The sequence below is a fragment of the Melanerpes formicivorus genome, unplaced genomic scaffold (genome assembly GCF_026170545.1).
Source record: "Melanerpes formicivorus ecotype bairdi unplaced genomic scaffold, bMelFor1.0.p_v2 SCAF_26, whole genome shotgun sequence".
Lineage (NCBI taxonomy): Eukaryota > Metazoa > Chordata > Aves > Piciformes > Picidae > Melanerpes > Melanerpes formicivorus.
The window spans coordinates 2,173,125-2,195,159 of NW_027142378.1; the positions used below are offsets into that span (position 1 = coordinate 2,173,125).

General features: G+C 46.5%; 1 protein-coding gene across 1 annotated transcript in view; it reads left to right on the forward strand.

Annotated features, from left to right (window-relative positions):
• The window catches only part of COL19A1 (collagen type XIX alpha 1 chain), a 226,365-nt gene that overhangs the window by 104,702 nt on the left and 99,628 nt on the right, over positions 1–22,035 (forward strand). The window contains exons 14-15 of the mRNA XM_068153439.1: positions 10,682–10,735; positions 11,401–11,436. Coding sequence (XP_068009540.1) covers positions 10,682–10,735; positions 11,401–11,436 — 90 coding nt within the window. The remainder of the gene's footprint in view (positions 1–10,681; positions 10,736–11,400; positions 11,437–22,035) is intronic.

The following is a 22,035-nucleotide window of genomic DNA, read 5'->3' on the forward strand; positions in this document are numbered from 1 at the left end:
GTTAAGTCTGGAGAAGAGAAGGCTCTAAGGAGAGCTAATTGTGGCCTTGCAGTATCTGAAGGAGGCTACAAGAAAGCTGGAGAGGGACTTTTTAGGGTGTCAGGGAGTGATAGGACTGGGAGGAATGGAACAAAAGTAGAAATAGGTAGCTTCAGATTGGATGTTAAGATGAAGTTCTTCCCCATGAGGGTGGTGAGACACTGGCACAGGTTGCCCAGGAAGGGGGTGGAAACCTCATGCCTGGAGGTTTTGGAGGCCAGGCTGGATGTGGCTGTGAGCAACCTGCTCTAGTGTGAGGTGTCCCTGCCTATGGCAGGGGGTTGGAACTGAATGATCCTTGAGGTCCCTTCCAACCCCAACAATTCTATGATTCTCTTTCCCCCTTGACCTAGCTATGGGTCAACCTGAGCTTCTCTTTTAATGCAGGATACTGTTGGCCCTCCAATATCAAATAATCACCAGAGGGATCTGAATCTCCCTGTCCAAATTGTGTGGGCAATGGCATGCATTGGGGCAGGTATTCCAGATAGAGCGTTTGGAAAAACATTCAGCAAAGCCTTTCCCCACCCCCCACCCCCCTTCTTTTAAGCCACTTTACCAAAAGTGTCAAAGGTTGAGCACTTGACACATTTCAGTAGCTGGATCTACTGAGAATGTAAAGAGGCTACATAATGATGATAGTTTTTATTCCATCAGGCTTTCTCTCCACACCCAACATAAAAATATTGTCTCCTTTTTCTTTCTTTAGTTTATTATAATTTAATGCTATTTTGGACCAAGAGTGGGTGTCCTCCATCTGAAAAGGGTTAACTGGAGCAGAGAAGAAGGGAGCAGCCCTAAGGGGTAGAATAGAATAGAATTGAATTAACCAGGTTGGAAAAGTCCTTTGAGATCATCAAGTCCAACCTATCACCCAACACCATCTAATCAACTAAACCATGGCACCAAGGGCCTCATCCAGGCTCTTCCTAAACACCTCCAGGGATGGGGACTCCACCACCTCTCTGGGCAGCACATTCCAATGGACAATCTCTCTTGCTGGGAAGAACTTCTTCCTGACATCCAGCCTAAACCTCCCCTGGCACAGCTTGAGACTGTGTCCTCTTGTTCTGGTGCTGGCTGCCTGGGAGAAGCAGGCAGACCAACCCCCACCTGGCTACAACCTCCTTTCAGGTAGCTGTAGACAGCAAGAAGGTCTCCCCTGAGCCTCCTCTTCCCCAGGCTAAGCAACCCCAGCTCCCTCAGCCTCTCCTCACAGGGCTGTGCTCCAGACCCTCCCCAGCTTTGTTGATGTGATATAACTGGTTACAGTCAGGCTCTGGGGCTGTGATCTATTCCTGTTCTCTGGAGGGTGTGAAGTCTGGCTGTGGTGAATTTCACTGGATCTCTAGATAGGAAGCTTGAAGCAAGATTTTGCTCAGAGAATTGCTGAGCTCTTTGAGCTGGGTCTGGTTCTCAGGAGATTGGATCTCCCAGGAGGTGAGGTCTGCATGGTGGGGGACGTCCCTGTGTTGCACCCAGGGAGCAGGGGCTGCTTTGCAGGGTGTTTAGGGGAGGGTGTGGGGTGCTCCTGCCCAGCCCTCCAGCCCTTCTTCTGGGGAGGGCCCTTTCCTGAGAAATGCACATACACTCTGCACTGATTCCAAGAGGTATCCTCTTGTAGCCTGCCTGTCTGTAAAGGTGAACTGTATCCTCCTGCCATGCATACATAAATGCTGACAGCATGGAAAAAACACATCTGTGCTTCTTTCCATAGCCCTGGGGACATTTCTGTGTTGGTCTTACACGATCTCCTTTACTGCATGGGATCCTGTTCCAGAAAGCTTTTAGGAAGAGTAAGGTATACCAAGTATCTGGTGAACTCTAGAACATATCTGACATAGTGACACTGTGAAAGGAAGATTGAACCTTTCTCTTTGGAAGTATTTGCTGAACTGTTGCAATGTGTTCAAGAAATGGTAGGGGTCTCCTCCTAGGAGCTGCCATGAAAACGCCTTGGAAGTAAAGTTGCACCACGATGTTATTTAACCCCCCACCCCCCTCCCCATGTAATTCCTTGTTAGCAGCCCTCCTGCAAAATGCTTTGCATTCAGTTATCCCTGTGCCTGGAGATGCCAATCATGGAGTTTAAATGTAAAGGGCCATGTATCAGTGACTCTCGCTTGCTATCAGTGTCTCTCCCGCCCATGCCGCGTACGGAAATGCACCACCTGATAGTTCTGAAATGATGAAGTTCATCTGCTGCTGGGGCTGTCATCTGCAGGGCTGCAGAAAGCAAGCCTCAAAACACTTAAAGCTGCTGCTGCTGCTGGCAGCTGCTGGCAGCTGTTGTCTCTGCCTGGTGGACTGAGGGTTTCTGGAGTCACAAGCAAAGGAGTTGAAAATGATGACAGAGCATTTTGTCCTGCACAAATGGTAGAACAATATCACAATGGATGCTGGTCAAAATCAGGAAAGGAGCTGCTCACAGAACAGCTTTGCTGGCTGGTACTGCTTGTGTGGAATTAAGTGTACAAAAGGTTCTGGCTAGAACAAAGCAGCAGGATGGAGGGGAAGCCAGACCTGATTTGGAAGGCTTGTTGGGATAGGACGAGGGGCAATGGCTTTGAGCTGGAAGAGGGATGATTGAGACTGGAGAGTAGGAAGAAAATCTTTACAGTGAGGGAAGGCAGACCTGATTTGGAGATGAGGCTTTCTGGGATGACAGAGACATACCTAAGAAGTTTGCTTCCCTCATCCCTTGCTGAGCCCAGAGAGGTGGTGAAGGCTCCATGCCTGGAGACATTCAAAATGCAACTTGATGGGGCCCTGAACAACCTGATCTGTTTAAGCATGTTAGAGGGGAGACTGAGACTGGAGATTAGAAAGAAATTCTTCCCCATGAGGGTGGTGAGACACTGGAACAGGTTTCCCAGGGAGGTTGTGGATTCCCCCCTCCCTGGAGGTGTTCAAGGCCAGGTGGGATGAGGTTCTGAGCAGCCTGGGGTAGTGGAAGGTGTCCATGTCTATGGCAGGGGGGCTGGAACTGAATGATCTTTAAGGTCCCTTCCAACCCAAACCATTCTATGAATCTATGAATGACTCAGTGCAGGGTGGTTGCACAAGATGACCTTTGAAGGTCCCTTCCAACTTGATGCATTCTGTGATTCTATGGTCGTGCTGCCTGGGTCAGATAATCTCATTGACAACCAGGTCTGGATGCAGGAACTGGAAATATATTTAACTGCTGTACACATCTCCCTGTTTATCACTCCAGGAATATGAGCCAAGCTCTACAATGCCATGTCCCAGCCTGGGACATTATTCAATATCCATCTGACAACATGAATGCTTACTATAAATACCAGTTGTGTGGTTACCATTGTTAGCAGCTTCTTAAGGAGCAGTTATAAATAACTTAATATATTTACTGCTGCAGTCCATAAATAGCTTAATGCATTACTTATGTTGTCCTCCTGTGCTATGTGCTTGGGTTCCATCTGTGAGCAGGTATTGCCCTGCATAAGAGGAGCAGCCAAACTGTTTGAGTAGTATCTCTGGTTTATCCCTTGAGACTATTTTAGCTTATTTAACCCTTTTTGTCCCCCTCTCTTGTTTTAACCTAACATTAGCAATGCTGTCATTTGTATCACTCTAGCAAGTGGAGCCTCACAGACACAGTGGTGTCTGAAGGAAATCCTGATGAATGCAGTTTCTTCCCCATTCCACTCCTATCCCATATAGAATAAGGACAATTTTTCAATACAAAGATCCCTTTGATTTTCTGTGGAGGAAGAGCTCCTGAGGGGAGACCTTGTTGCTCTCTACAGCTACCTGAAAGGAGGTTGGAGCAAGCACAGTGTTGGTCTCTTCACAGAATCATAGAATCACCAAGGTTGGAGGAGACCTCAAAGATCATCAAGTCCAACCTGTCGCCACAGACCTCATGACTAAACCATGGCACCAAGTGCCACATCCAATCCCCTCTTGAACTCCACCACCTCCCTGGGCAGCACATTCCAATGGCTAACAGCTCTCTCAGTGAAGAACTTTCTCCTCACCTCAAGCCTAAACTTCCCCTTGCACAGCTTGAGACTGTGTCCTCTTGTCCCTAGTAAATGTGATTCCACTTACTCCTTCTCTACTAAGTGGTGGCAGCTCCCTCTTGCTCATGGATTTATCAGGGCAATGAAGCTGGGGAAGGGTCTGGAGAACAGGGCTGGTGAGGAGCAGTTGAGGGAGCTAGGGGAGGGGGGATTAGTGTGGAGAAAAAGAGGCTGAGAAGAGACCTTCTGGCTCTCTACAACTCCCTGAGCCTGGTGGTGCTGGTCTCTTTTCCCTGATAGGATGAGAAGAAATGGCCTCAGGTTGCAGCATGGGAGGTTTAGGTTGGAGATGAGAAGAAACTCCTTGGCTGAGGGGGTTCTCAAACACTGGAACAGGCTCCTCATGGAGTTGGTTGAATCCTTCCATCCCTAGAGTCGTTTCAAAGAGGCAGAAATGTGGCACTGAGAGACATGGTTTAGCACCAGCCTTAGTAGAGTTAGGTAATATTTGGACTTGAAGATGGTCCTCAAGGATACTATTGCTTGGAAATATAATGTTGATAATGGCATTTAATTACATCTAGAGTGTGAGGATTCTGTTTGGGACAGAAGTATGATGAGACAGCAGACACTGATCAGGATCCAGAAAATTCTGGTAGTGCAGCAGTTTGAAGTTTTACAGCAGAAATGGGAAAAGAGCAATGGCAACATTCAGAAGATCATGAGACATAAACTGGAAACCAGTGCATTGTTTGGAACCTTGAAAAGATTCTCTGAATTACAGATTCACAGATGGCATCAGGTTGGAAAGGACACTCAAAGGTCATCCTGTCCAATCCCCCTGCACTCAGCAGGGACACCTCCTACTAGACCAGGCTGCTCAGGGCTGCATTGAGTCTGATCTTGAATGTCTCCAGGGATGGGGCCTCAACCACATCCTGCCTCCCTGGAGGCTTCTCTGGTCCAGGCTGAACAGCCTCAATTCTTTCAACCTGTCTTCATAGGAGAGGTGCTCTAACCCTCTGATCATCTTTGTGGCCCTCCTATGGACACAGGCTGGGGGCTGGCCTGCTGGGGAGCAGCTCCAGGGAAAGGGACCTGGGAGTCCTTGTGGAAAACAGACTAACCATAAGCCAGTAATGTGCCCTTGTGGCCAAGAAGACCAATGGCAACCTGGGATGAACTAAGAAGAGTGTGACCAGCAGGTCCAGGGAGGTTCTTCTTCCCCTTTGCTCTGCCGTGATGAGTACTGTGTCCACTCTTGGGCTGTTAAGAAGGACAAGAGGCTAATGGAGAGCATCCGGCAGGGAGCCACAAAGATGATGAGGGGAGTGGAAAGGAAAGGAAAGGCTGAGAGAGCTGGAGCTGTTCAGCCTGGAGGAGAGGAGATGAGAGGGGATCTCATTAGTGCTGATCAATAGCCAAAGGACAAGTGTCAGGAGGATAGATCCAGCCCCTTTCAGTGGTGCCCAGCGACAGGACACAAGCTGGAACACAGGAAGTTCCATGCAAATGTAAGGAAAAAATTCCTGACTTTGGGGGTGGCAGAGCCCTGGAGCAGGGGGTTGTGGAGTCGCCTCTTCTACTTCTCTGGAGGCATTCCAAACCCACCTGGACCATGTGTGATTTACTCTGGGTGAAGTTGTTCAAGGATGGGGGTTGGACTAGAAGGTCTTCAGAGGTCCCTTCCGCCTCCTACTGACCTGAACCACGCTGAACCTGTGACTCAGAAGCTGCTGTTTTAACTTAGTTTTTCAGGCTGCTGTTGGAGAAAGTGCGTGGCACAGCTTTCTCAGGCCTCTGTGAACTTGCCAGGGCCCCTTAGGTCAGAATTCATCAAGCAAAGCATTAGGGCACCAGAATGATGTTTTCCTTGGATGGAACTCTGAATTTTCCCAATGTTCCTCAGCTCCAGAGTTTTCTTATTGATAATTTGATGCCAAACTAACAATTCAGTTATTTGGGAACTCCTTTTTCCTTTCTTTTCAGACTTCTCTGATCAAATTCATGTATTTTCTTACGGCAAACATTTTGTCTCAGGGCAAGAGGTTAATGAGGTTCTCAGATGCTTCTTCCCAGCTGTGGATAAGCCAGTAATTGGTGGCAGCTGGGAAAAGGCTGTGGACCTGCCTTCTGTCTGGGGAGGTTTGTGGTGTGCTGTACAGCTGTCTCTTCATCTCAGTAGCCTCTCTTTACCAAGCTGTTAAGCAGAACCCTGCCTCTCCATGGCTTTTGTCCCTCTGGTCTCCAGTCCATAGGAAAATCTCTCAGTCCAGTTGAAAGAGTCCAATGGAGGGCCGCAAAGATGATGATATCTAAAGGGGGGTGGGACTGGGCTCTTTCCAGTGCTGGCCAGTGATAGGACAAGGGGCAGTGGGAGCAAACAAGAACACAGGAGGCTTCACTTGAACTGGAGGAAAAACCTCTTGGCTTTGAGGGTGCCAAAGCCCTGGAGCAGGCTGCCCAGAGGGGCTGTGGAGTCTTCTCTGGAGACTTTCAAAACTGCCCTGGATGCTTTCCTGTGCAACCTGCTCTAGGTGACACTGCTTTAGCAGGGAATTTTTGGACTGGATGATCTCTGGAGGTCCTTCCCAAGCCCTACTGTTCTGTAAGCCTTACAAACTGGCAGCCATGTAGAAGTTTCCCAGTAGGTTTCCTTTTCTTACCCTAGATATGTTTAGGCATCTATGTTTGCTCCCACATCAGCTCATTGTCAGTCTACTGCTGAAAGTCTTGCTCAAACTTCCCTGGCCTGTCATTCAGGTCTTCCTTTATGAGCTGCAGAGGCTTTTATCACCAGGACTGGCAGCTAGTCACTCTCAGCTAGAGAGGTATCTGCTCATTAAACCCTTACAAATCCCTTGTGTGTCTTTTAAGCCCAGCTGAACATCCCAGTGTCAAGGTTAAAAGCAACAGAGGAGTCTGCAAGAAAAGCTGATTTCCTTTAAACTGCACAGTGCTTTATGCATCCTGTGCAGGCACCAACACACTCTTCCCTTTTCATACAAGCCCTGTAGGTTATTTGGAAGTGCTCACAGAGTTGTCTACAAGGTTTAAGTCATTGCTGTTGTTTGATGGGCAGGCTAGATGATACCCTAGGGGACAGGTTTCCTTCATAGTGTAGCTCCTCAGACACTGCAGGCATACGGGATGTGCTTTTTCAGCACAAGTAGCAAGCTGTAAATCCCCTGTTCACAGGATGTTAGGGGTTGGAAGGGACCTCTGGAGATCATCAAGTCCACCCCCCTTGCCAGAGCAGGGCCAGAGAATCCAGCACAGGTAGCACAGGAACACATCCAGACAGGGTTGGAAAGTCTCCAGAGAAGGAGACTCCACAACCTCTCTGGGCAACCTGTTCCAGGGCTCTGTGACCCTCACAGTGAAGAAGTTCCTCCTCCTGTTGAGATGGAACCTCCTGTGCTGTAGTTTATATCCATTGCCCCTTGTCATATCACAGGGTACAACTGAGCAGAGCTTGTCCCTTCCCTCTTGACCCCCAGGCCTCAGATGTTTATAAACATTTATCAAATCCCCTCTCAGTCTTCTCTTCTCCAGGCTAACCAACCCCAGGGCTCTCAGCCTCTCCTCACAGGGCAAGTTCTGTTCCTCTTCTCTCCTTTTTGCTGGTCTCATGCTTTAAAGCCACCCAGCCAGCAGCAAAGTACCACACAGCCAATCACTGGTTTGCACCTAGCCACCTCCAGTAGGGTAGGGAAGAGAACATAGAACAAAAGACTCAAGAGTGTAGATGAGGACCAAGAGGGTTCCCTCATGGTTTATGGTCACAGCCAAAACACAAGCCCAGTGTGGGGAGACATTTTAGACATCACCACCAATTTACCAACCAGCTGTCTGCATTGGTCATGGGTGGCTGAAGACCAGAATGAAGGAGGGTGATGATCATAGAATCCTAGAATGGTCTGACTTGGAAGAGACCTCCAAAGTTCATCCAGTCCAACCTCCTCTGCTGTCAACAGGGGCATCCTCAATTAGATGAGGATGCCTGGAGCGCTGTCAAGCCTCACCTTGAATATCTCCAGGGATGGGGCCCCAACCATCTCCCTGGGCAACCTGTTGCAGTGTTCCACCAACATCATGGTGCAGAACTTCTTCCTAACAGCCAATCTCAATCTCCTCTTCTCTAGTTTGGAGCCACTAGCCTTATCAGGAATAGTGTGGCCAGGAGGAGCAGGGAAGTCATTGTGCCCTGTACTCAGCACTGGTTAGGCCACAGCTTGAGTCCTGTGTCCAGTTGTGGGCCCCTCAGTTTAGGAAAGATGTTGAGTTGCTGGAAGGTGTCCAGAGAAGAGCAACAAAACTGGGGAAGAGTCTGGAGCACAGCCCTGTGAGGAGAGGCTGAGGCACTTGGGAGTGTTTAACCTGGAGAAGAGGAGGCTCAGGGGAGACCTTCTCACTGTCTACAACTCCCTGAAGGGAGATTGTAGCCAGGTGGGGGTTGGTCTCTTCTCCCAGGCAAGCAGCACCAGAACAAGAGGACACAGTCTCAAGCTGCACCAGGGGAGGTTTAGGCTGGATGTTAGGAAGAAGTTCTTCCCAGAAAGAGAGATTGGCCATTGGAATGTGCTGCCCAGGGAGGTGGTGGAGTCACCATCACTGAAGGTGTTTAGGAAGAGATTGGATGGGGTGCTTGGTGCCATGGTTTAGTTGATTAGATGGTGTTGGGTGATAGGTTGTACTCAATGATCTCAAAGGTCTTTTCCAACCCGGTTAATCCTATCCTATCCTATCCTATCCTATCCTATCCTATCCTATCCTATCCTATCCTATCCTATCCTATCCTATCCTATCCTATCCTATCCTATCCTATCCTATCCTATCCTATTCCATTCCACTTCACTCCACTCCACTCCACTCCACACTATTGCCCCTGGCCCTATCACTACAGGTCTTTGGAGCACAGCCTCATTGGGAAGAACTTCCTCCTTACGTCCAACATTAGCAGGGGGACGTGGAGTGGTTGTGGTTTATGAAGTCTTTCAGAAGGAGGTGAAAAAATAACATGTAATAGCTGGAGGTAATAGTAAATAATCTGTAAAAAGCAAGCAAGTTTTTTGGCTTGGTTTCTGACTCCATCTGCCTATTACAGTTTTAAAGTTCAAACAGCAAAAACTCCTTCTGGTTTAACTAATACATATTTGGCAAGCTTAATAAAGGACAAATCAGAGCTAAATCAGGGGGGGTTTTACAACCACCACAAATTGAATCCAAAGTGGGCACTTAAATGCTCATATAGTTGTAAATGATGCTCCTTCCAGATGGTGAATTAATGTCATTGTAGCAGGAAGTGAAGTTGCACAAATATGCAGTATTTAGAGCACTCACTGATTTCATCTTTCTGTCCCCACCAAGGCACAGATGTTACTTAGCATTTGCTTGCCAGTTGTCTCCATCTTTCCAATTCCTGCAAACTGAGGAGGAGAGTTTGCAAGGGCCAAAAAAATGAGGGGGGGGGGGGGGGCTGGGAAGAAATGGGGTTAGTGAACCAGTAAACCCAAATTCAGATGTAGGTGAATCTTTTCTGTCCTCAACCTACTTAACTTCCATCATCATAATAAGGATGGTGGCCTGCTTGTGGAGTATCTCACCATGGTTCAGTCCTGCTTGTGGAGTACTCATCACAGAATCATGGAACTGTTAGGGTTGGAAGGGAACCTTAAGGTTCATCTACTTACAACTCCCCTGCCCTGGCCAAGGACACCTCACACTACAGCAGGTTGCTCACAGCCACATCCACATCCAGCCTGCCTTCAAAAACCTCCAGGGATAGGGCTTCCACCACCTCCCTGGGCAGCCTGTGCCAGTGTCTCACCATCCTCATAGGGAACAACTTCTTCCTAACATCCAATATGATGGCTTGTGCAGTATCTCACCATGATTCAGTCCTGCTTGTGGACCATCTTCATTACAGTTTAGTCCTGCTTGTGGAGTATCTTCATTATGATTTAGTCCTGTTTGTGGAGTATCTTCATTATTGTTCAGTCCTGCTTGTGGAGTATCTTCATTATGGTTCAGTCCTGCTTGTGGAGTATCTTCGTTATGGTTTAGTCCTGCTTGTGGAGTATCTCATGATACTCATGATTCATGAGTTCAGACGTGATTTATAGCACTGTAGGGTTTTGTCCAGCACTTTCCACAGATGGCAATACCATGGAACTGTATCACAGAATGGTTTGAGTTGGAAGAGAACTTAAAGATCATCTAGTTCCAAGCCCTTGGCCATGAGCAAGGACACCTTCCACTACACCAGGACAAGGACACCTTCTACAAGGCCTTGTCCAACCTGGTCACGGACACCTCCACATCCACAACCTCCCTGGGCAACTTGTTCCAGTGTCTCACCATCCTCACCGTAAAGAATTCCTTCCTAATCTCCAGCCTAAATCTCCCTTCTTCATTCTATTCCCTCTCATCCTGTCACTCCAAGCCCTTGTACAAAGTCCCTCCCCATCTTTCTTGTAGACTCCCTTCAGGTACTGGAAATCTGCTCTGTCTCCCTGGAGCCTTCTCTTCTCCAGGCTGACCAGCTCCAACTCTCCCAGCCCATCCCCATAGAGGAGGTTCTCCAGCCCTCTGATCATCTTCATGGCCTCCTCTGGACCCACTCTAACAAATATGTATTTTTCTTCTTTGTTTAGGGTCCAAGAGGTGACCCTGGCATTCCTGGTATGGCTGGCCCTAAAGGAGAGAAGGTATTTCTGTTCAATCTTTCAAGTTGTCTGTCCATGTGTGTGCATATCCCTTCAGTACTGAACACATTGACTTAACTAAGTGTGACAGGCACCCACTGCTGCCACTTGTGTAGCTCAAGGCTTGAATATGAACCCAGACAAAGCCTAACGTGGGACACAAGGTCCTCCTGATCACAGCAAAGCTGGAAAGGAATTCTAGAGCAGGAGTCTCAAATGGAGAATTCCTGGCTGCTGTGACTTGCTCCCACGAACTGAGCCTCCAGCTCTCACCAGCAAGATTCCTACCACAAGCACCTAATTCTGTGAGGACTTGAGGCAGTCAGATGTCCTTACATATGTGAGCTGTCACACTGGCTTCAGTGGCCACCTTGTGCACACAAGCTGCAGCTTGTGCCTTTAGCAGATGCAAATTTGGGAGGATTTCTGCCCTTTTTTTTTAAGCTGGGATTCATTTATGCAGAGATTTGCCTCCTCCCACTCCCCTATTTTTCCCCCTCTGTGACCTCTGTGCCCTTAATGAGTGTTGCTCCCCTCAAGTCTTTCCCTCAGCACAGCAATTGTGATGACCACACTTAATTGTCTTCTGCATATACTCTAAAACGCCCTGAGGTTCAAGGCGTGTCACTAAAGAGCTTCCCGATTTCTTTACTCTCTCTTTGACCCAGGGAGATTCAGGACCTCCAGGACCAGCTGCCTTGAGTGTAAGTAGATGCAAACCAAAATGAGATGAAGGGGAATCACTGAGAGTGAAATGGTGCAGTTCTGAGCTTCTTTGCAATGTAAATGCTGTCATTACTGTCTCTTTAGAATGGCTCTCTGTTTTCTGTGTAATTTCATAGGCAAAGAAAAGGGAGTTTTCTAAATAGAAAGCAAACAAGCATGTTGAGAACCTCTTTCTCAACAAGCATATTACTTGGTTTCATTTGTGGGGGGTGGGGTGGGGGGGGTGGTATTTTGTTTGCTTCTTTGTTTTATTTATGTTTGTATTTGTAAATTTTAAGTTTTAATTTTGATTTGTGTCAGGTGTTCTTTTTATTTGTTTACTACTTCTTCTCCTTCTCCTTCTCCTTCTCCTTCTCCTTCTCCTTCTCCTTCTCCTTCTCCTTCTCCTTCTCCTTCTCCTTCTCCTCCTCCTCCTCCTCCTCCTCCTCCTCCTCCTTCTCCTTCTCCTTCTCCTTCTCCTTCTCCTTCTTTCTTCTTCCTCTTCCTTCTTCTTCTTCTTCCTTCTTCTTCTTCTTCCTTCTTCTTCTTCTTTCTTCTTCTTCTTCTTTACATTTATCTTTTTTATGTTAAAAATATTTATTTTTAGCTTTCATTTGGTTATACTTTTTATTTTTAATCTTTTTTATTCTTGATCTTTAGCTTTAATTTTCTTTAATATTGGGGGGTTTATGTTTAATCTGGTTCTATTTTTGGTACTTTAGAATTTCTATCTTTAATTTATTATCATTTAAAAAGTACGTTTTAATTTTTATTTTATTTTTATTTTTATTATGATTTTTATTTTTCATTGTCTAATTTTTATTGTTATTATTTTTTATTCTTAAGGGATTTCTTAGTTTTAATTTTTTTAATGTTATTTTTTAGTTTTAATCTGGTTTTATTTTTATTTTTTCTATCCTGTAATTTTTTACCTTTCATTTCTAATCGTTTAAAAAGTGACTTTTTATTTTTGGTTTTATTTTTTTATTTTTATTATTTTTTTATTCTTAATTTTTTAGCTTTAATTTTTTCTTAATTTTTTTTTTTTCGTTTTAATCTGGTTTTATTTTTATTTTTTTCTGTCTTGTAATTTTTTTACCTTTCATTTCTAATCATTTAAAAAGTGACTTTTTCTTTTTGGTTTATATTTTATTTTTGTTTTATTTTTTATTTTTTATTATTTTTTATTCTTATTTTTTTTATTCTTAATTTTTTAGCTTTAATTTTTTTCAAACGTTATGTTTTATTTTTTAATCTGGTTTTATTTTTAACTTTGCTAATTTTTAGTTTTTACCTTTCATTTATAATCACTTAAACAGTGACTTTTTATTTTTGTTTTATTTTGTTTTATTTTTATTATTTTTTATTCTTAATTTTTCTTTTTAATTTTTTTTTTTAATGTCATTTTTTATTTTTAGTCTGGTTTTATTTTTTTACTTTTGCTATTTCTTAAATTTTTACCTGGAACAGGCTGGAGCAGGCTGCCCAGAGAGGTTGTGGAGTCTCCTTCTCTGGAGACTTTCCAGCCCTGTCTGGATGTGTTCCTGTGTGACCTGCACTGGATTCTGTGGTCCTGCTCTGTTAGGGGAGTTGGAATCGATGATCTTTGGAGATCCATTCCAACCCCTAACATCCTGTGATCCTGTGGATCTCACAGTGTCTTTGTGAGGATCTGTGCACCAGGATAGAGCACTGATATGTTTATTGGTTGCACACTGGCCAGGCAGTGCCATAGCCATGGTGGAAGATGCTTTTGATTCCCTTGCGATGATGTGTGCCACAAGCATGGCATTACAGAATCATTTTGGTTGCAAAAGAGGAGGCTTAAGGGAGACCTTATTACCATGGAACAGCCCAGAAAGGGTGGCTACCAGGAGGGTGGAGACTCCATTAATACAAGGAGTCCCATGGAAAAGACAAGGGATGATAGGGACAAGTTACTGCTGGGGAGGTTCTGATTGCTCTACAGAAGAAAATGTTCACCCATGACAACAGACAGACATTGGAATCAGCTCCCAGGGGAAGCAGTGGATTCCCTTACACTGATCAGTTTTAAGACTCAGATTGCCAGGGTGCTGGGCCAGCTCATTTCAACTCCATTCACCTAGAAAGGCTGAACCAAATGATCCTTGGGGTCCCTTCCAACCTGGCAGTCTGTGAGTCTGTGATCTCAGAACAATGCTTGTTAACCATGAAGGGAAGTTTGAATCTCTCACTGTGACTAAGTAGCAGGTCAGACAATATCAGGGTTCACGTGTCACTGGATGAGATCTTACTCTTTCAGGACCATTCAGGCTGTTAGAGCCCAAAATGTGACATCAGTGCTTCAGTTCTGAACCCTGTGAAAGTAAAGTTTGCAAAATTCTATTCATTCTGTGTCCAGTTTTGGGCTCCTCAATTTAAGAAGGACATTGAGACACTTGAGTGTGTCCAGAGAAGGGCAACGAGGCTGGGGAGAGGCCTCGAGCACAGCTCTATGAAGAGAGACTGAGGGAGCTGGGGTTGTTTAGCCTGGAGAAGAGGAGGCTCAGGGGAGACCTTACTGCTCTCTACAGCTACCTGAAGGGAGGTAGTAGCCAGGAGGAGGTTGGTCTCTTCTCTGAGGCAACCAGTACCAGAACAAGAGGACACAGTCTCAAGCAGTGCCAGGGGAGATTTAGGCTTGAGGTGAGGAGAAAGTTCTTCCCAGAGAGAGTCGTTAACCATTGGAATGTGCTGCCCAGGTTGGTGGTGGAGTCACCACCCCTGGAGGTGTTCAAGAGGGGATTGGATGTGGCACTTGGTGCCATGGTTTAGTAGTCATGAGGTGTTGGGTGACAGGTTGGACTTGATGATCCTTGAGGTCTTTTCCAACCTTATTGATTCTATGATTCTGTGATTCTGTTCTGTGATTTGGGACTCGTGCATGATGTCATAAATTTTGCCCTCTGCTTACAGGAGTTTCTGCTTTTTCCTAGTGTGGAAATGGTTTATTTCTTCTTTCAGCAAAATGAATCGTTATGCTGGGGAGCAGGGAGAGAGGAGAATGAGTGAAATCAAAAAGAGAATATGAAAGTAATGATCAAAGTCCAAAATACATTTGGGCAAGGGAAGGAGGGGATACCAAAAGGGACTTTCTTTTTTTGCTCAATCTGGACAACTGGGCCTGGGTCAACGACCTTCTGCCCCAGAGCAAATGCATATTGAGACAGGTGGGGAATGATAGCATTGCAGAGTTCTGCTCTTCCTTCCCTATATATAGGGCTTGCTGTGACAGGATGAGGGGCAATGGCTTCTAGCTGGAGGAGGGGAGATTGAGACTGGAGATTAGGAAGAAATTCTTTACAGTGAGGGAAGGCAGACCTGATTTGGAGATGAGGCTTTCTGGGATGACAGAGACATACCTAAGAAGTTTGCTTCCCTCCTCCCTTGCTTGTAGCCCAGAGAGGTGGTGGAGGCCCCATGCCTGAAGACATTCAAAATGCATCTTGATGGGGCCCAGAGCAACCTGATCTGTTTAAACCTGTTAGAGGGGAGATTTAGACTGGATATTAGGGAGAAATTCTTTAGAGTGAGGGTGGTGAGACACTGGAACAGGTTTCCCAGGGAGGTTGGGGATGCCCTCTCCCTGGAAGTGTTCAGGGCCATGTCAGATGAGGACCTTGAGCAACCTGGGCTAGGGGAAGGTGTCTCTGCCCATGGCAGGAGGGGTGGAACTAGATGACATTTAAGGCCTCTTCCAACCCACCCCAGTCCGTGATTCTTTATTTCCATAGCAATCATACAGCAGTGAAGTAATTCTGTGGGTCTGGAATGGAAATGTATAGACTTTATGTACAGGAATTACTCATTTCAGTAGCTCTAAGCAGGTATGAGAGGTGCATTATGTATGCAAACACCTCCTGGTGGTTCATGTTGTTAACTTTGACTTACAGGTGGATATTTAAGCCTCTAAAGGTTGTGTTTGGGGAAGTTTTTTTCCCCATGGAATTGTACTACATAAGCAGAGGATAGTTTGGGTTGAAAGGGACCTCAAAGATCATTCAATACTATGCCCACTGCTGTGGGCAAGGACACCTCCTACCAGACCAGCTTGCCTAAAGCCCTATCCAACCTGGCCTTGAACACTTTCAGTGTTGGAGCCCCCACAACTCTGAGCATTCCAGTGCCTCATCACCCTCTACACCTACCTGAAGGGAGGTTGTAGCCAGGAGGGGGTTGGTCTCTTCTCCCAGGCAACCAGCACCAGAACAAGAGGACAGAGTCTCAAACTGTGCCAGGGGAAGTTTAGGCTGGAGGTGAGGAGAAAGTTCTTCCCAGAGAGAGTTGTTGGCCACTGGAATGTGCTGCCCAGGGAGGTGGTGGAGTCCCCATCCCTGGAGGTGTTCAAGAGGGGATTGGACGTGGCACTTGGAGCCATGGTTTTAGTAGTCATGAGGTGTTGGGTGCCAGGTTGGACTTGATGATCTTTGAGGCCTTTTCCAACCTTATTGATTCTATGATTTCATGATGAAGACTTTCTTCCTAATGTCTAATCTAAATCCAGCTTCTTTCAGTTTGAAGCCAAACTGTTAATGCTGTAGGTAGCTCTTCCCCAGGCAACCATTCATGCTCAATTCTACCTGTGTTTATCAAACCTGTTTGCAAAATTAGTTGTTCTGGTTTTGATGCTGCCTGTAATAATTTTTTTTACACAGTGTTTTAAAGAGCTCTGAAATCATGCAATTAGTAACCTTTTTCTAGAGTAATATTCAAATTCTTGCTTTCTAAGACAGCATACATGCATTTATTTTGTCTCCTCACTTCTGATGGTAGTTTTATGGGAGTAGTACATAAGCCATGAATGATTCTCATCCTTTCTCTCTGCTGTCTTTAATTTCTCTGGCATGTTCTTGATGGCTGGACTCAATGTTCTTAGAGGTCTTTTCACAGATTACATCAGGTTGGAAGGGACCCTCAAAGTTCATCTTGGCCAACCTCCCTTCAGTCAGCAGGGACACTTCCAATTAGATCAGGCTGCTCAGATCATATATGGTCTGATCTTGAATATCTCAACCACATCCCTGGGCAACCTGTTCCAGTATTTCACTTCTCTTACTGTAAACAACTTCCTCCTGATGTCCAACCTAAATCTCCCCTGCTCCTCTCCATCTGAAACAATTCTCTGTCTCTATAGTCCTGTGAATTACTCTGTAAATACTGGATATCTCTCCTCTTTAGTACTTTTCAAGTGTCTTACAATGCATGCTGGGAATATATTTTGACCTCTTCAGCTTGGAGCAGAGGAGCCTGAGGCATGCTCTCATGCATGGTGATAAAGATGTGTGGGGCAGTGTTGGGAGGATGGAGCCAGGCTCTGCTCAGAGATGTCCAATGACAGGACAAGGGGCAAGGGCTGCAAGCTGGAGCAGAGGAGATGCCACAGAAACAGAAAGGAAAAAATTTCACTGTGAGTGTGCCATAGCCCTGGAGCAGGCTGCCCAGAGAGGTTGTGGAGTCTCCTCTGGAGATATTCAAAACCCACCTGCATGTGTTCCTGGGTGACCTGCCCTAGGTGATCCTGCTTTGCCAAGGGAGTTGGACTGGATGATCTCTGGAGGTCTCTGTGATCCTGTGACCTTTTCTCCCTAACCATGTCCATTTTGTGCAGGGGATATGTCTAGTCTTGAAAAGTTTAACGCTCCTTGATCAGTTGCACTGCAGCTGAGGGCCCTTCAGAAGACAACCAGGAGGGTTTGCACCGCCCTGCTGCGTGGTTTTGTCCACTGCCAGGTGGAACTGAGCAGCAGGAGCTGGGGACTGCCTTGTGGAGGAGCACAGCTGGCTCTGCTGCTTGCCCTGCTCTGCTATCCCTAGCTTAAGCCTGGTGCATGCCGTGGCAGAAGAGTGACAGGTGAGGGAAGGTAGCACAGCCACCCCGTGTAAAATATCTGATAACGATTCCTCCCGACACCCGATCCGCTGCTCCTAGTTCCTGAGGGAAGCGAGCGTCCGTCCCGACGTTCCTGCCGACCTATCCCTTACAGGAGTTATAAAATACTCATCCAGATGGCACCAAGTGTTTATGCAGAAGCTGAGGCTTAAGTCACTCACAGACAGAAGTCCCCAAGACTTGCTTACTAAACAGATAGTTGGAATGTTGGCTGCTGGTTAAATCGAGCTGAAGGAAGCTGCAGCACAAGTGCTGGCGCAGAGGCGGCCGCGGGAGGAAGCCGCAGATTCAGGCTGGGGCAAGCTTTGCCCTGGCTTTTGGCTCTGCCCTCCCTAAACAAACATCAGCAACAGGTTACACAGCTCTCCCCTCAGAGCCTCAGCAGTTATTCCTGCACAGATAAAATTCACTTTGTTTGGCATTCAGTCCATTTGGCAGCTGTGTGGCACTCCGAAGAGGAGGCAGTCGGGATCCCGGTGCTGCTGCTGGTGTAAAGAGCAGCAGTCCTATTACAAGGGGGATGTGGAGGTGCTGAAACGTGTCCAGAGAAGGGCCACAAGGATGATCAGAGGGCTGGAGCACCTCTCCTGTGAGGACAGACTGAAGGAGTTGGGGCTGTTCAGTCTGCAGAAGGGAAGGCTCCGAGGTGACCTCATTGTGGCCTTCCAGTATCTGAAGGGGGCCTACAGGAAGGCTGGGGAAGGACTTCTCAGGATCTCAGGGAGTGATAGGACTAGGGGGAATGGAATGAAGCTGGAGGTGGGGAGATTCAGGCTGGAGGTGAGGAGGAGGTTCTTCCCCATGAGAGTGGTGAAACCCTGGAATGGGTTGTCCAGGGAGGTGGTCAAGGCCCCGTCCCTGGGGGTGTTTAAGCCCAGGCTGGATGAGGCTCTGTCCAGCCTGATGTAGTGTGGGGTGTCCCTGCCCATGGCAGGGGGGTTGGAACTAGATGATCCTTGTGGTCCCTTCCAATCCTGAATGAAACTATGAAACTATGAAACTATAAGAATCACCAAGGTTGGGAGAGACCTCAAAGATCACCAAGTCCAACCTGTCACCACAGACCTCATGACTAAACCATGGCATTATTCTTCCTCAAAACTCCTGTGCCTCTTTTGGTTTATCTTGCCTTCTGCCCACCACTCCTTACTTGTCTCCAAGTGGAAATGATCATTTATCTGGAATAATGTTTATTACTTCAAGAGGGGACACAGCCCTTCCAGAGGAGAAGACAAAATGTTAAGGGTTGGAAGGGACCTGTGGAGAGCTTCCAGTCCAACCTCCATGCCAGAGCAGGATCATAGAATCCAGCACAGCTCACACAGGAACACATCTAGACAGGGATTGAACATCTCCAGAGAAGAAGACTCCACAACCACTCTGGGCAGCCTGCTCCAGTGCTCTGTGACCCTTACAGTGAAGAAGTTCTTCCTCATGTTGAGGTAGAACCTCCTGTACTTTAGTTTCATCCATTGCCCCTTGTTCTATCACAGAGCAGAAGTGAGCAGAGGCTGTCCCTGTCCCTTCCTTCCTGACCCCCCAGCCCTCAGATATTGATAAACGTTGATCAGATCCCCTCTCAGCCTTCTCCTCTCTAGACTAAACAGCCCTGAGGCTCTCAGCCTTTCCTCATCAGGCAGTGGTCCAGTCCCTTCAGGCTCCTTGTAGCCCTTTCTTGGACTCTCTCAAGTAGATCACTGTCCCTCCTGAACTGAGGAGCCCAGAACTGGATTTCGTGTGGGGCCTCACCAGGACAGAATAGAAGGGGAGGAGAACCTCTGTGGTTCTGCTGGCCACACTCCTCTTAATGCACTCCAGGATCCCATTGGCCTTCTTGGCCACCAGGGCACATTGCTGTCCCATGGAGAACTTTTATATCTAGAAGTATGGGAGCAGATGCTATTAAAATTACCCACCTGTAGTGAAATACAAGATGTTTTAGCAGCTTCACTCTGGTTTTTATCTGCTTTATGCAGTAAAAGTGATACTTAAAGAAGGTACAAGTGAAGATGGATATCTTAGCCTCACAGAAAATGTGCTGTTCAGGGTTTTACAGACTGCTAAATTGGAATGAATGTGATGGATATGTCCTTCATTACAAAAATGATTTGCAAATAGTCCCATATTCAATAGGCATTGATGTAAAGAATCATTTTGAATTACCCCTCAGGATTTTACATGATACTTCCACTTTATTCTGCTTTATGCCTTAGAGAATCAACCCCTGTCTATTACAAGTGCTAGGCTCATAAAACATGAGCTTCTGTGAAATGACTCTTCCAATTTCCCTTTGAAATTGCTGTCTCTGGAGCAAAATAGATTTCAAGTTAAATTACCAGAGAGAGCGCTACAGAAATGACCAAACCCAAGCATGATGAGATCAGGGAGGAACATATTTGCTGTTTGCTTCAGTAATCAGTTATCATGAAAATGTAACAGATCATGTTTTCTGCCAGGCTGAAGCACTTGGGCTAAATGCTGCCTCCTTTCCCACAGATGGGGATGGATTGGCAGTGGTTTAGAAAGCACAATCGTGGCCCGTTCCACCTTGCACACACCTGATTACTGCAGCAGCAGTAAGAGGCCAAACCTGGGGTACAAACCTTGCACCTTCCTACCTTGACTTCATTAAGAATATCATGGAATGATTTCAGTTGGAAAACAGCTAGTCCAACCATTCTCTAACTCTCTCAAGGCTGGAGCTAAACCATAGCCCTCAGCACCACATCTCTGCCTCTTCGAAACACCTCCAGGGATGGGGATTGAACCACCTCCCTGGGCAGCCTGTGCCAGTATTTGAGAACCCTTCCAGTCAATATCCAACCTAAATCTCCCCTGGTACAACTTGAGGCCATCTCTTCTTGTTCTGTCACTTGTTACTAGGGGGAAGAGACCAACCCCCACCTCACTCCAACCTCCTTACAGAGAGATATAGAGGGAGAAGGTCTCCATTCAACCTTCTTTTTTAAAGACCAAACAACGCCACTCCTTACAAGACCTGTTCTCCAGACCCTTCACCAGCTTTGTTGCCCTTCTCTGGTCCCACTCCAGCACCTCAATGTCCTTCTTGGAGTGAGGGCCCAGAAACTTGACCCAATACTCAAGGTGTGGGCTCCCACTCTGGAGTACAGGCACAATCTTTTCCCTGGTCCTGCCGGTCACACCATAACTGATCCAGGCCAGGATGCTGATGTCAAGTTCTTGGTCCCTCAACAAAGGGTTCAGACCAGAAGGAGAGGGTCCAGAGGAGTGCCACAAAGATGATCAGAGGGCTGAAGAACCTCTCCTGTGAAGACAGGCTGAAAGAATTGGGGCTGTTCAGCCTGGAGAAGAGAAAGCTCCAAGGAGACCTCAGAGCTGCATTTCAATATCTGAAGGGGACCTACAGAAAGGCTGGGGAGGGACTGTTCAGAAGGGCCTGTGGGGATAGGATGAGGGACAACGATTTAGAACTGGATCAGGGCAGATTTAGGTTGGACATCAGGAGGAAGTTCTGCACAATGAGAGTGGGGAAATACTGGAACAGGTTGCCCAGGGATGTGGTTGAGGCTCCATCCCTGGAGACATTCAAGATCAGACTCAATGTGTCCCTGTGCAGCCTGCTCTAGTTGGAGCTGTCCCTGCTGCCTGCAGGGGGGTTGGACAGGACAACCTTTGAGGGTCTCTTCCAACCCAATGCAATCTGTGAATTTATCCTCAGTATGGTACAAACAGGCCAAAGGGGAAAAAAAATATGCTCCAAGATCATGTAGAGGAATGGCAGTGACAGCCATGACCTGCACAGTGGAACTTGCTGTCTGGTAATACCTCCAGATAACTAGATGAATTTAAGACCTAACTGAACTCCATCTTGATGCAATCCTGTCCTGGATGCTGGGACATTCTTGCATGAGTGCATCCACAGCAGTGCCATCCATTCCACGAGGAGCATTTGGGTGGCTGGGGAATGTTCTTCAAGCCAGTGAGGCCACAACTCTTGACTGTGATCACACATTGTCCTTTCTCAGAGAGTTGGAAATCCATGGCCACTTGTTTTTTTAAGCTGACTGTTGATCTGTGTGATTCTCTGCTGCTCTGCTTGTGGCTTTTACAAGGGAGATCATTGTATGTTTAATTCATCACTGTGACAGCTTCTCTTTATCCTGCTGAGGACTTTGGATGGAGGAAGTAGGTCAAGCCCCTGTGGTGGGAATTGCTCACCAATTCACTTGGAAAAAGGTTTAAGTGTTGATTTGGTTTCAGTAGAGCTATGCCTTCCTGTTTAGAAACCAAACTGCTCATCCAAATCATGTCTGTTATGGCTGGGGCTTTTCAAGAGCAAGATCCAGCATTATAAAACCCTCCAGATTTAAATGGTTAAAAAAATTGACTTATTGCTGCCTTACAAGAAGGTCTTTCTGCCCCCTAATTTGGGCTGTGTCTCTGTCTTTGGTTGACTCCTCTCACTAAGCTACAAACACTTTCTCCCTGTCTAATAGCACTTATTCCATCAAAATTGAGGTCAAGTGTTTGCTGGAATTCATAGTGAGGGGGGAAAAAAATGAAGGGGAGTAGTTTGGGTATAGACCAGAGAAACCAGTCTATACCCACTGAAATCATGGTTGTGGCTTAATTAGATCTGCCTGATTAATGTTAGAATTTGCCATATCCCATGAAGCCACATATGTCTGTGCATTCAGTCTATATT